This window comes from Salmo salar, chromosome 11 (genome assembly GCF_965601325.2).
Source record: "Salmo salar chromosome 11, fSalSal1, whole genome shotgun sequence".
NCBI lineage: Eukaryota > Metazoa > Chordata > Actinopteri > Salmoniformes > Salmonidae > Salmo > Salmo salar.
In genome coordinates, this window is record NC_138301.1 from 38,181,620 (window position 1) to 38,195,330 (window position 13,711).

General features: G+C 44.2%; 1 protein-coding gene across 2 annotated transcripts in view; it reads right to left on the reverse strand.

Moving 5' to 3' along the window:
* LOC106591416 (A disintegrin and metalloproteinase with thrombospondin motifs 17) overlaps positions 1-13,711 on the reverse strand; it is a 199,407-nt gene that overhangs the window by 89,073 nt on the left and 96,623 nt on the right. For both annotated transcript variants that reach the window (XM_082957904.1, XM_082957903.1), the window contains exon 8: positions 3,346-3,451. In XM_082957904.1, coding sequence (XP_082814030.1) covers positions 3,346-3,451 — 106 coding nt within the window. The remainder of the gene's footprint in view (positions 1-3,345; positions 3,452-13,711) is intronic.

The window sequence follows — 13,711 nt, forward strand, 5'->3', positions numbered from 1 at the left end:
TTGTTAAAGGAAAAAGTTTCTTCCAGTCCACGGTGAGTAATCGCTTTTCTGATGTCCAGAAGTTATTTTCGGTCATAAGAGACGGTAACAGCAACATTATGTACACAATAAGTAAAAAAAATAAGTTACACAAAACGCAAAAAAAATTACAAAATAGCACAATTGGTTGACCCAGGAGTGAACTGTATAAAGTCTTGGAGATTAAAAAGCGAAGTGTTTATTGGTCAAAGGTTTTAAAGGTGTACTATGCAGAAATCCTCCGCAATTTCCTGGTTGCTAAAATTCTCAAGTGGGTATAGTGTAGAGAATCCTTGTACCATCTAAACCGCTGTGAAATATATATTTCCATTACCAAAAATATTGTATTTTCACCTGTTTAAAACTGGTGTACAAAACCTTAAGTAAAAGACGCAAAAATGAAACTTAAAAACCGGGAAGCATAGAAATAGCACACATAGAACAGATATACCGCTTCTTAGACTTCTTAGACTAAAAAGCATTTTCAATTGAAATGATAATTTCCTCATCTTTGTCCAGGAATCTGCCCCAAAGTGATACAGACAAACAACAAATTGAATCAGTTCTCCAAGGGCTGTGGATTGGACATTGATTTCCACTAGGTGTGATAAGTGCTTGATAAGTATGCACCTCATTCACCGACTCACTTACATGAAGAGTAACAGAGACGAGCAAATCAATATCCACTGGCTCTGTGAGGATGCAACCATCTGGAAGAGCTACTGTGTAACAGTGAATACAAAGCAACTACATAGTAATAGGAAGGTGAGTACACAGTACACACTTAAACCCAGTAAAAGTATAGATTTCATGGCTAATTCCATGAGGATTGAAACAGCACTTGTTTATTTTCAGTTCTACATACTCATCTGGCATAATCGTTCGAGATTAATTTCTCAGGTTAGATCTGTCTTTATAAAACAATGTATTCATAGTGAATCACATGTGAAAGGTTTGAAAGCAAAACAACCGTGACCAACATAAATCATCATGTTTCCTGTTTCTCACCCTTGTTTTACTGTTGCCTTGATTGTTGAGAATTTATATTATTATTAATATATTCTCTTCCTACCTTCCTTAAAGTGGTAGTTCAGTATTTTACAACTTAATATTGTATGTTTTTTGTAGCCCTATCCTGCAGTTTATGACCAAATCGCCTCTTGTGGCCTTATGGGTGGAATGTTATTAATATTGTTTATAATTTCATTATTCATAAATATTTATTTTTTTAAAGTAGAAAATCCGGTGTTTCTATATGAAACGGTTTTGTTATATTTCAGTCATCTGTGATGTATATAAAGTGTAACATTGGGATGCAAACTCAAAATGTTATATATTTCAACTCTATACCTGACATGGTACAGGTGTCTTCTTTCTTTAAGTCCATAACCATGTGTGTGAGGTGTATACTTTTGTTTCAAAGACTACCCAGAAACACTCTGTGTGACCCTGATTTAACCCACTGCAGTATTAAATTACCAAAATAATTAGCTGAAGTTTGTTGACTAGGTGCATGGTCACTGATAAGACCAAACTGGAAACAGCAGTGCAGTGTAATAAGACATCCTATAGTAGTTTGGATCAGATTACCAGGTAGAAAGGAAGGAAAGATGCAACACTGAAGAATTGGAACAATGTCAAGGACAGGAACATGACAGCAGCACACACACACACACACACACACACACACACACACACACACACACACACACACACACACACACACACACACACACACACACACACACACAAACACACACACACACACACACACACACACACACACACACACACACACACACACACACACACACACACACCACACACACACACACACACACACACACTGCAATCATGCCAACCTGAGCTTACAATCTTTTATGTGAAAATATAGAGTGGGGCACTTAAACCCAATTCTCTCCAATTAATATGTGTTTCACACACTCTGGACAATGGAGCCTTGTCAAGGTACAGTGTATTTGCGTGTATGTGTGTGTGTGTGTGTGTGTGTGTGTGTGTGTGTGTGTGTGTGTGTGTGTGTGTGTGTGTGTGTGTGTGTGTGTGTGTGTGTGTGTGTGTGTGTGTGTGTGTGTGTGTGTGTGTGTGTGTGTTTTGTGCACATGCATGACTAGTTGTGTGTGAGAGTGTGTGTGTACCCTGTGTAGTACTTGTTGGGCGTGCTTCAGGCCAGCTCGTTACCTCTCTTCGCCTCTCTTGTGTGTGTCTGTGTGTGTGTGTGAATGTCTAGTGCATCTCTGTGTCTGTATTTGTATAATGCTTACGTGTGTGTGTATGTGCATGCAGGCATGTGTGTGTGTCTCCTGTTTGTGCATGCGGCTTGGGTGTGTGTATGTGTTTATTTGGGCACCAGTGGGGCGTGCTCCATGCCAGTTCATTACCTCTCTCAGACATTAAACCTGGGGTCCTTGCACCCTCAGCATGGCTGCCCAGATATACTGCCTGATGAAAAGTGTGATAAATCCTTCTGGGCCTGGCAAAGCCACAAAGCTGTTGCTAACGCTAATATACTCTGGCATTTTGGTGTTGGCTCCCTGTCACCGCTCTATCAATGAGGGCTTTATTCAAGTAATACACACACACACGCGTACGCGCACACACACACACATACTGTGCTATCCTGTCTTGAGTGAAGAAATGATGACGCTGAACTCAAGTCTGTGTGGCTAGAGAAGAAGGAACAATGCAACTGATTATACCAGAGAAAGACTGCATCCCAAATGGTAGACTATCCCCAAATGGGCTCATAGGGCTCTGGTCAACATTAATGCACTATATAGGGAATGGGGTGCCATTTGGGAGGCAGTCAAAGACTGAAGTGCCTGGGAACAGAACCTTACAGTACTGCCTATAATGGCTACTGTCAAAAACGATGTAATTACACTTTCACTTAGGAAAGAAATCCACAATAATGATGATAATAGTGGTTCATTCACATGGAATTATCTATTTATGAAACTCTAAAACTGCTCTCATATTTTTATCTTAACTATGGATACAGAGAGATACAAAGAGTTGTGCCCATGGATACCTCAAACTGTGAAGTTATCCAGTACAAAAACACTTCAAAAGAGGCTGAAACTTTCATCCAATCAAGACGGAGTCTGAAGAAACGATGCCTTCCATTGTTAAACTGAGGAGGGTGAAGTTGCTCTTAGACGCTGATCTTGGGTCAGTTTGGCATTTTCCCCACTAATGGTTAAGGTTAGGGTTGGGGGAGGGGATCCCAGATCTCTACCTAGGAAAAACTTGACCATTCACTGCTTTTGCTCAGGATAGACAAGTGCTCCTTTAGACAGACAGACGTACTTGTGTCCCAGCTCGTGGGCTATGGTGAAGGCCAGGTTGAGTCCGTTGTCCTCGGCCAGAACACACTTCCTCTTGGAGCTGCACGCCCCTCCCAGATAGGCAATACCTAGCGGAGGAGAGAGAGTGAATAGAGTGAGACTGGGTGAGACTAGGACCAATGTTCCCTCCCCAGGACTGCTGCGCAGAATAAAAATCAGCCAGCGCAGAGAATCACAAGATTGAACTTAACTCAACTTTCTAGTTTCCCTGTTAGTTAACACTATCAATGTTTCCCTTTACTGTGGGAAATGTGATCGATTGAAAGCAATATTAGCCACTTTCAATGCAACATACCGAAACAAAACAAACTATGCAAGACTTATTAGTATGCAAAACTAACTATGCAAAATATTTTGTTGTAGGCTGAATGCATTGGAGTAGGATTCTATTACACTGACAGGCACGACTCAGGCCTGTACTCTATACAGACCGGTGCGCCATAACCAATCAGAGCTACAGTAGGACCTATAAGCAAATAGACTATTGCCATATATGGATCTGTGCCACTCACTTTGAACTGGAATGTGTTTACAGCATGAGCATGAGCAGTAGTGAGTAGATGAGTTTGTTTTGAGATCAAAGCGAGAGTTACATGTAGCAACGAGTGCACATTTGTACAAGTGTTCATATCCTTTGCTAGTTTGTGAGTTCTTACCCCAGTCATAGATCATTTGTAGTCTGGGGGGAGTGATTACTTCTTACAAAAGCACAAAATGTGTGCATTTCTAGACATCTTTGAAAAGCGAGTCAGGTAAAGGGCTTTTTTTTTGTCTTAAAGGGGCAGTGTTGTATTTTGAGACATGCTTGAAAAAGCTTAGTAGCCAATAGGCAGAGGGTAGCATAATTTGTCTGATTCTCAGTAATAGTAGTAGGAATAATTATGAATTTAATGTTTTATTTTGTAAAGTGGTTTCTTGCATCAAAACACACAACAACATTTTCAGTCACCACCTTGTCTGAAGGACAAGTGGATAAGTAGGTTAATGTCAAGCCCTGCATTTTTTTCGAAAGTCTCATGGAATGTACGCCTACATTGAACACCACACATTGGATGCTACTGTAGGCTGAACAATAGAACAGCTATTTCCATGTTAAAATGTTATGGAATGCATTTTCTCCATTGTTTTTGATGGTAGGCCATTCTGGTAGGCCTACATTATGATCAAAGAGCCATAGTAGCCTACTTGACCACTGTTAAAATTAACTTAAAGCGGGTACAGCCTCAGTGTTCACAGTAGACGCTCGCCAGAAATTGCACAGAATTTTGACAACGTTCAAGTTTGCGTTCAGCAGACCTGAGATTTGCTCAGTGACTAAAATAATGTGAGGAAACATTGACTAGGACTCTGGAAAGACAGTAATCACTGCTCTGACATGACTGGATCTGAGTTAATACAGTAATCACTGGTCTGACGTGACTGGATCTGAGTTAATACAGTAATAACTGGTCTGACACAACTGGATCTGAGTTAATACAGTAATCACTGGTCTGACATGACTGGATCTGAGTTAATACAGTAATCACTGGTCTGACACGACTGGATCTGAGTTAATACAGTAATCACTGGTCTGACACAACTGGATCTGAGTTAATACAGTAATCACTGGTCTGACATGACTGGATCTGAGTTAATACAGTAATCACTGGTCTGACACGACTGGATCTGAGTTAATACAGTAATAACTGGTCTGACACGACTGGATCTGAGTTAATACAGTAATCACTGGTCTGACACGACTGGATCTGAGTTAATACAGTAATCACTGGTCTGACGTGACTGGATCTGAGTTAATACAGTAATCACTGGTCTGACACGACTGGATCTGAGTTAATACAGTAATCACTGCTCTGACGTGACTGGATCTGAGTTAATACAGTAATCACTGGTCTGACACGACTGGATCTGAGTTAATACAGTAATCACTGGTCTGACACGACTGGATCTGAGTTAATACAGTAATCACTGGTCTGACACGACTGGATCTGAGTTAATACAGTAATCACTGGTCTGACACGACTGGATCTGAGATAATACAGTAATCACTGGTCTGACACGACTGGATCTGAGTTAATACAGTAATCACTGGTCTGACACGACTGGATCTGAGTTAATACAGTAATCACTGGTCTGACACGACTGGATCTGAGATAATACAGTAATCACTGGTCTGACACGACTGGATCTGAGTTAATACAGTAATAACTGGTCTGACACGACTGGATCTGAGTTAATACAGTAATCACTGCTCTGACGTGACTGGATCTGAGTTAATACAGTAATAACTGGTCTGATGTGACTGGATCTGAGTTAATACAGTAATAACTGGTCTGACACGACTGGATCTGAGATAATACAGTAATCACTGGTCTGACACGACTGGATCTGAGTTAATACAGTAATAACTGGTCTGACACGACTGGATCTGAGTTAATACAGTAATCACTGGTCTGACACGACTGGATCTGAGTTAATACAGTAATAACTGGTCTGATGTGACTGGATCTGAGTTAATACAGTAATCACTGGTCTGACACGACTGGATCTGAGTTAATACAGTAATCACTGGTCTGACGTGACTGGATCTGAGTTAATACAGTAATAACTGGTCTGATGTGACTGGATCTGAGTTAATACAGTAATCACTGGTCTGACGTGACTGGATCTGAGTTAATACAGTAATCACTGGTCTGACACGACTGGATCTGAGTTAATACAGTAATAACTGGTCTGACACGACTGGATCTGAGTTAATACAGTAATCACTGCTCTGACACGACTGGATCTGAGTTAATACAGTAATCACTGGTCTGACACGACTGGATCTGAGTTAATACAGTAATCACTGGTCTGATGTGACTGGATCTGAGTTAATACAGTAATCACTGGTCTGACACAACTGGATCTGAGTTAATACAGTAATCACTGGTCTGACATGACTGGATCTGAGTTAATACAGTAATCACTGCTCTGACGTGACTGGATCTGAGTTAATACAGTAATCACTGGTCTGACACGACTGGATCTGAGATAATACAGTAATCACTGCTCTGACACGACTGGATCTGAGTTAATACAGTAATCACTGGTCTGACGTGACTGGATCTGAGTGAATACAATAATCACTGGTCTGACACGACTGGATCTGAGTTAATACAGTAATCACTGGTCTGACATGACTGGATCTGAGTGAATACAATAATTAGACCAGAGTGAGACCAGAATGTGGAGACCGCTGTGGAGACCATACTCACTTGTAAAAGACTCATACCATAAACACAGATTTATTTCCCTCCCTCCTGTCCTTTTTTCTTTCTTTCAACCAGATGTTTCTCTCTCTCTTGCTCTTTCTCTCTCTCTCTTTCTCGCTCTCTCTCTTTCTCATACCTGGGACATTTGTAATACTGACCCAATTTATCACAGCCTCTCTGAAGCAGTATTTTAGCCAACCATTCTCAAATGCAGAGTTGCCTGTCATTTTACACGCATGACCATGCAAAAACACACCCATGCATGCAGAAATGCAAACACACACACACTAGCATGTGTACGTAGACACGCACGCACATGTACACACACACACGCACATGTATACAGATAACACACTCACAGAGGAGTACGCACACACAAACACACACACACACACACACACACACACACACACACACACACACACACACACACACACACACACACACACACACACACACACACACAAGCTCAGAAACACGTAATACAAATTATGTAATGTCAACAGAAATTCTTTATGTAATAGAAATGCTTGTGCTAAGTGCTTGAGGCTGGTCTAGTGGGTAATATATACACACATATAACCCCAGCATGGGTATAAATGTCATAGGCGTCGATGAACGGTGACCAAAATGCAGCGGGTATAGTGCTCATCTTTCCTCTTTATTTGAAAGAACACTCAAAACAAAATAAACAGACAACGAAACACTTCCATAAGGCACACAGGCTATACAGAAAACAACCACCCACAAACCCAAAGGAAAAAACAGGCTGCCTAAGTATGGCTTCCAATCAGAGACAACGAAAGACACCTGCCTCTGATTGGATGATTGGAAGCCATACCTGCCCACACATAGAAAAAGAAACATAGAAATAGAAAACTAGAACCAAAATCCCCTAGAACCAAAAACCCCAAAACAAACACCCCCTGACCCTACTACAATTACAAATGACCCCTTTACTGGTCAGGAACGTGACAGTACCCCCCCCCCCCCCAAAGTGCAGACCACGACTGCACCTCCAAAACAAAAAACCCCACAAAACCAACCCCAAACCTAAAGGGAGGGAAGGGAGGGTGGCCAGCGTCAATGACGGTTCCTGTGCTACACCCCCCCTTCGCCACTCCTCCCACTACGGAGGTGGCTCTGGGAGTAGCTCCCATTCCGAAGACCCTAGGCGGAGAGGCGTCGCTGGAGGCCCCGGGCTGAGAAGCGTCGTTGGAGGCTCCGGGCTGAGGAGCGTCGCTGGAGGCTCTGGGCTGAGGAGCGTCGCTGGAGGCTCCGGGCTGGGGAGCGTCGCTGGAGGTTCCTGGCTGAGGAGCGTCGTTGGAGGCTCCGGGCTGAGGAGCATCGCTGGAGGCTCCTGAATGGGGAGCGTCGCTGGAGGCTCCTGACTGGGGAGCGTCACTGGAGGCTCCGGGCTGGGGAGCGTCGCTGGAGGCTCCAGGCTGAGGAGTGGCACTGGAGGCTCCAGGCTGAGGAGCGTCACTGGAGGCTCCTGACTGGGGAGCGTCGCTGGAGGCTCCTGACTGGGGAGCGTCACTGGAGGCTCCGGGCTGGGGAGCATCGCTGGAGGCTCCTGGCTGGGGAGCGTCGCTGGAGGCTCCAGGCTGAGGAGTGGCACTGGAGGCTCCAGGCTGAGGAGCGTCACTGGAGGCTCCTGACTGGGGAGCGTCGCTGGAGGCTCCGGGCTGAGGAGCGTCACTGGAGCCCTCCTGAGTAGAGCTGGGACGGGTCTCCCCGGACTGGGAAGACTTACAGGAGACTGGGTGCGCAGAGCAGGCACGAGGCACACTGGGCCGTGGAGGCACACCGGTGGTCTGGAGCTCAGGGCTGGCACACTCCGTCCAGGCTGGATGGTCCCTGTAGCCCGGCACGGGCGGAGCGCTGGCACAGGGCGAGCTGGGCTGTGCTGGGGGATGAGGGCTGCCGTGCGTAGAGCAGGCGCAGGATAAGCTGGGCCAAGGAGACGCACTGGCAGCCAGATGCGCTGAGCAGGCACTCTCCTTCCTGGCTGAGTGCCAACTCTAGCACGGCAACGCTGCGGAGCCCGTACCAACCACACCAGACTGTGCGTGCGGATGGGCGAGATAGTGCACATCACCCCGTAATGCATCGCTCGCCCCTCTGCACGCCTGCTCAGTCGTGCCCTCTCTGCCAGTACCTCCTTCAGGAATCTCGCGTCAAGCTCGGCGCTCGACTCCTTTCTCGGCTCCGGTTTGCTCCACGGCTCCCTCCGAATAGCCCGGGAAGTTAGGTCAGGGTTCCCCCCTGACCTAGCAACACTCCCCTTATGCCCCCACCAAAACATTTTTGGGGGCTGCCTTTCCACCTCCTGAATAGGAGGATACAACGCGTCATACCTCCGTCGTTCCAGCTTTGCTTCTTCCAGCTCCGCCTTCGGAGCTGGAAGTACATCTTTCAATAAAGAAATGCTTTTGCTATAACCATTATTAAAAGTGTGGTCAACATTTCAAATCTTTCCCTAAAAGAGGTGCTGGCACTCTGTGCTTGTCCTCCTGACCCGGGACACGAACCTGGGGCCCTCTGCATGATATCACTTTACTACTCAAGTCAACTGTACTAGCCGACGGAACAAGGCCCGATCCCAAATCAACCCCTAAAACCTACACCCCATTCACTTGTGGAGATCTGAGAGGATTTGATTAGTATAAGTAATATGGTGAAATTTCCACCTAGTCTATCAGAGGACAAGATGCAGCTACTTTTATATTACTTACACATGTCAAATCCTCTCAGAGATCTCCAAGTGCATAGGGTGTAGGGTTTAGGGGTCAATTTGGGACTGGGCCCAAGAGTCAAGCCTGTCACTCCATGACCAACAGTTGAATGCAGCTGTCATGGGGAGTAAAGTCACAATGATGTCACAGCACGATGGCTGCTAGCGTTCACAGCTAACTAGCTCACCAAATCTGCTACACTGACACCAAAATCAGAAAGATCAACACTATGCATGAATACTTCAGATCATTTCTTCCCAATGATGGACAAGAGAGTAAATGCTGGACAAGAGAAAACATTTGCTAAAACATCCAGAATAACCCTGTTGTAATGGTCTGGGTGTAGCTGGTGCAGAGGAGTCAGGCGCAGGACAGCAGAGATCAGTAATAAAAGTAACTTTACTCAAAAGTACCAAGTACATGTTGTAATACCAAGCCCACACAAACGGACCGAAATACATAAAACAAACACGCACAAAAACCATGGGGAAAACAGAGGGTTAAATAATGAACATGTAATTGGGAAATTGAAACCAGGTGTGTAAAACAAAGACAAAACAAATGGAAAATTAAAAGCAGATCGGTGATGGCTAGAAGGCCAGTGACGTCGACCGCCGAACGCCGCCCGAACAAGGAGAGGGACCGCCTTCGGCGGAAGTCGTGACACCTGTTCATATCATGATGTACTGTGTATATATAGTATTACTGAATATTGCGTGATGAAAAATGTATCCTAAATAAGCAGTGTGTTTAGACTGTAGATAACCATATAGATTAGGTACTGTATGTAATACATGTACTACTCTATGTAATTTGGGCAGGTTTCCTGGACTCAGACTAAGCCAAATCCTAGACTAAAATGCACTTTGAATGGAGATTCTCCTTGGAGAATGCTTTTTAGTCCAGGATTACGCTTCATCTATATTCAAGAAACCGACTCTATATGTACTACCTAGTACTTTATGATTATCACAAGCATTACAGTAGGAGAGTTATCAACAGAACAAAATGTATTGGCACCAATTTAGGATCGACACTATATGCCCAATCCATTTGTTCCATTCTGGAATGGAGACTGTGATATTACCGGCATGCAGAACTGTTTAAAAAGCGATTTACTCTGTGATTTTATCAGTGTCAGTGTCAGAGCGAGTTAAAAACCCAATCAGTTATCCAGTCAGCCATACAGGATGACATCATCACTCGAGTGTGTGTTATTTCTTAATGTATCTGTTTGCTCACACACACGTGCACACGCAGCGCGCGCACACACACACACACACACACACACACACACACACACACACACACACACACACACACACACACACACACACACACACACACACACCTGCTTTCTGTCTACCCCTGGAGACTGTCCATATAGCCTCATTTGAATCCAGACACGACAACATACATTAAATCATTGAAAAGAGAAAGGCTATCAAACCCAGATGGCGCTATTCTGAAATATACATACGCACACACACACACACACACACAGACACAGACACACACACAGTTATTCTGAGGTATTGGGCCTGATAACAACTGGATGTTACTCAATACAGGACATTGTATCTAATAAAGTAAGGAGCTGATTGAACACGGAACCAATTGGAGTTGTTTTCCAGGATAAACCCCAGTTGACATTAATGTAAAGCTATATCAACACATCCATATCATAATCTGTTAATCCTGATCATTTCACAGGAATCAAATCCTGTTATATCGTATAAATAACGACGCAATTGAGCACGTTTTGTAATGAAACCCAGTTGAGATACTGGGGTGTATTCACTGTATTCACAAAAATGAATCCTAGGATTGCAGTCAGAAACAGGCGTTTATGTTGTGAAAACTGGAATGAACCTGTTAATGGAAATTTTATGAACTAATAAGATGCACACATGCACAAACTGCACACCAGCACACACACACATACCCACACATACTATGAGCATGCATGCACACACCTTACAGGGTGAAAATGGGCCAACTAAAGTGGGTTAGTTACAGCACTGGAACACTACTGCACGTTCTTCCATCTACCGTGGACACACAAGCTCAAGCACAAACTCTCTCTCTCTCTCTTTCTCTCTCTCTTTCTCTCTCTCTCTCTGCGCCTCTCTCTCTCTGCCTCTCTCTGCGCCTCTCTCTCTCTCTCCCTCTCTCTCTCTGCGCCTCTCTCTAACTCTCTGCCTCTCTCTCTCTGCGCCTCTCTCTGCGCCTCTCTCTAACTCTCTGCCTCTCTCTCTCTGCCTCTCTCTCTGCGCCTCTCTCTCTCTCCCTCTCTCTCTCTGCACCTCTCTCTCTCTCTCTCTCCCTCTCTCTCTCTGCGCCTCTCTCTTTCTGTCTCTCTCTCTGCGCCTCTCTCTCTCTCTGCCTCTCTCTCTGCGCCTCTCTCTCTCTCCCTCTCTCTGCACCTCTCTCTCTCTCCCTCTCTCTCTCTGCGCCTCTCTCTAACTCTCTGCCTCTCTCTCTGCCTCTCTCTCTCTGCCTCTCTCTTTGCCTCTCTGCCTCTCTCTCTTGCTCTCAATTGAATTCAAAGGGCTTTATTGGCATGGGAAACATATGTGGAATAGATAATAAACCAGTGAAATCAACAATAAAAAATGTACAGTAAACATTAGACTAAAAGTTCCAAAGGAAAAAATACATTTCAAATGTCATATTATGGCTATATACAGTGTTGTAACGATGTGCAAATAGTTAAAGTACAAAAGGGAAAATAAATAAACATAAATATGGGTTGTATTTACAATTGTGTTTGTTCTTCACTGGTGAACTTTCTTGTGGCAACAGGTCACAAATATTGCTGCTGTGATGGCAGCTTCATTAAATAGTACCTGCAAAACACCAGTCTCAACGTCAACATTGAAGAGGCAACTCTGGGATGCTGGCCTTCTAGGCAGAGTTGCAAAGAAAAATACATATCTCAGACTGGGCAATAAAAATAAAAGATTAAGATGGGCAAAAGAACACAGACACAGAGGAACTCTGTGCCTACAAGGCCAGCATCCCGGAGTCGCCTCTTCACTGTTGACGATGAGACTGGTGTTTTGCGGGTACTATTTAATGAAGCTGCCAGTTGAGGACTTGTGAGGCGTCTGTTTCTCAAACTAGACACTCTAATGTGCTTGTCCTCTTGCTCAGTTGTGCACTGGGGCCTCCCACTCCTCTTTCTATTCTGGTAAGAGACAGTTTGCGCTGTTCTGTGAAGGGAGTAGTACATAGCGTTGTGCGAGATCTTCAGTTTCTTGGCAATTTCTCACATGGAATAGCCTTCATTTCTCAGAACAAGAATAGACTGACGAGTTTCAGAAGAAAGTTCTTTGTTTCTGGCCATTTTGAGCTTGTAATTGAACCCAAAAATGCTGATAATCCAAATACTCAACTAGTCTAAAGAAGGCCAGTTTATTGGTTGGACAGGTTTCTCAATTTCTTTCTTATGTTTTTGCATTCTTCATCAAACCATTTATCATTGTTGATAATTTTCTTAAGTTGTCTGCTTGAAATTTTTGGATTTCATAGGGAAGGTCAAACATACTGTTTAGGTTTTCTACTGACAAGTTTACACCTTCACTATTACAGTGGAACGTTTTGTCCAGGAAGTTGTCTAAAAAGGGATTGAATTTGTTGTTGCCTAATTGTTTTTTGGTAGGTTTCCACACTACTTTCCTTCCATATATAGCATTTCTTAATATTATTCAGTTCCTTTGGTTTTGATGCCTCATGATTGAGTGTTGCTCTGTTCAAGTAGACTGATTTTGCTGTGATCTGATAGGGGTGTCAGTGGGCTAATTGTGAACGCTCTGAGGGACTCTGGGTAGAGGTCAGTGATAAAGTAGTCTACAGTACTACTGCCAAGAGATGAGCTATAGGTGTATCTACCGTAGGAGTCCCCTCGAAGCCTACCAATGACTATGTACATACCCAGCGTGCGACAGAACTGCAGGAGTTGTGACCTGTTTTTGTTGGTTCTGTTGTCGTAGTTGTCTAGGGGGTCATATGGGGGAGGGAATGCTGTCACATCCAGGTAGGTCTCTGCCTCTCTCTCACGATCTCTCTGCCTCTCGCTCACTCTCTCTCTCTCTCTCTCTCCCTTTCTCTCTCTCTCTCTCACACACCCGCACAGACTCTCTCTCTCAGGGGCCAGCCCTCAATAACATACACAAGAACAAAATGAAACGTTCCACTAATAATGGCTGTGACTAATGAGAAAGCTGAGGTGTAGACCTTGGGATCCCTTATGCACTGCACACCCAGCCATTACCACCAGTAGCCTACAGACCAGCTATTTTGATGTATCAGAATGACTCATTCCACCGGGTTTACA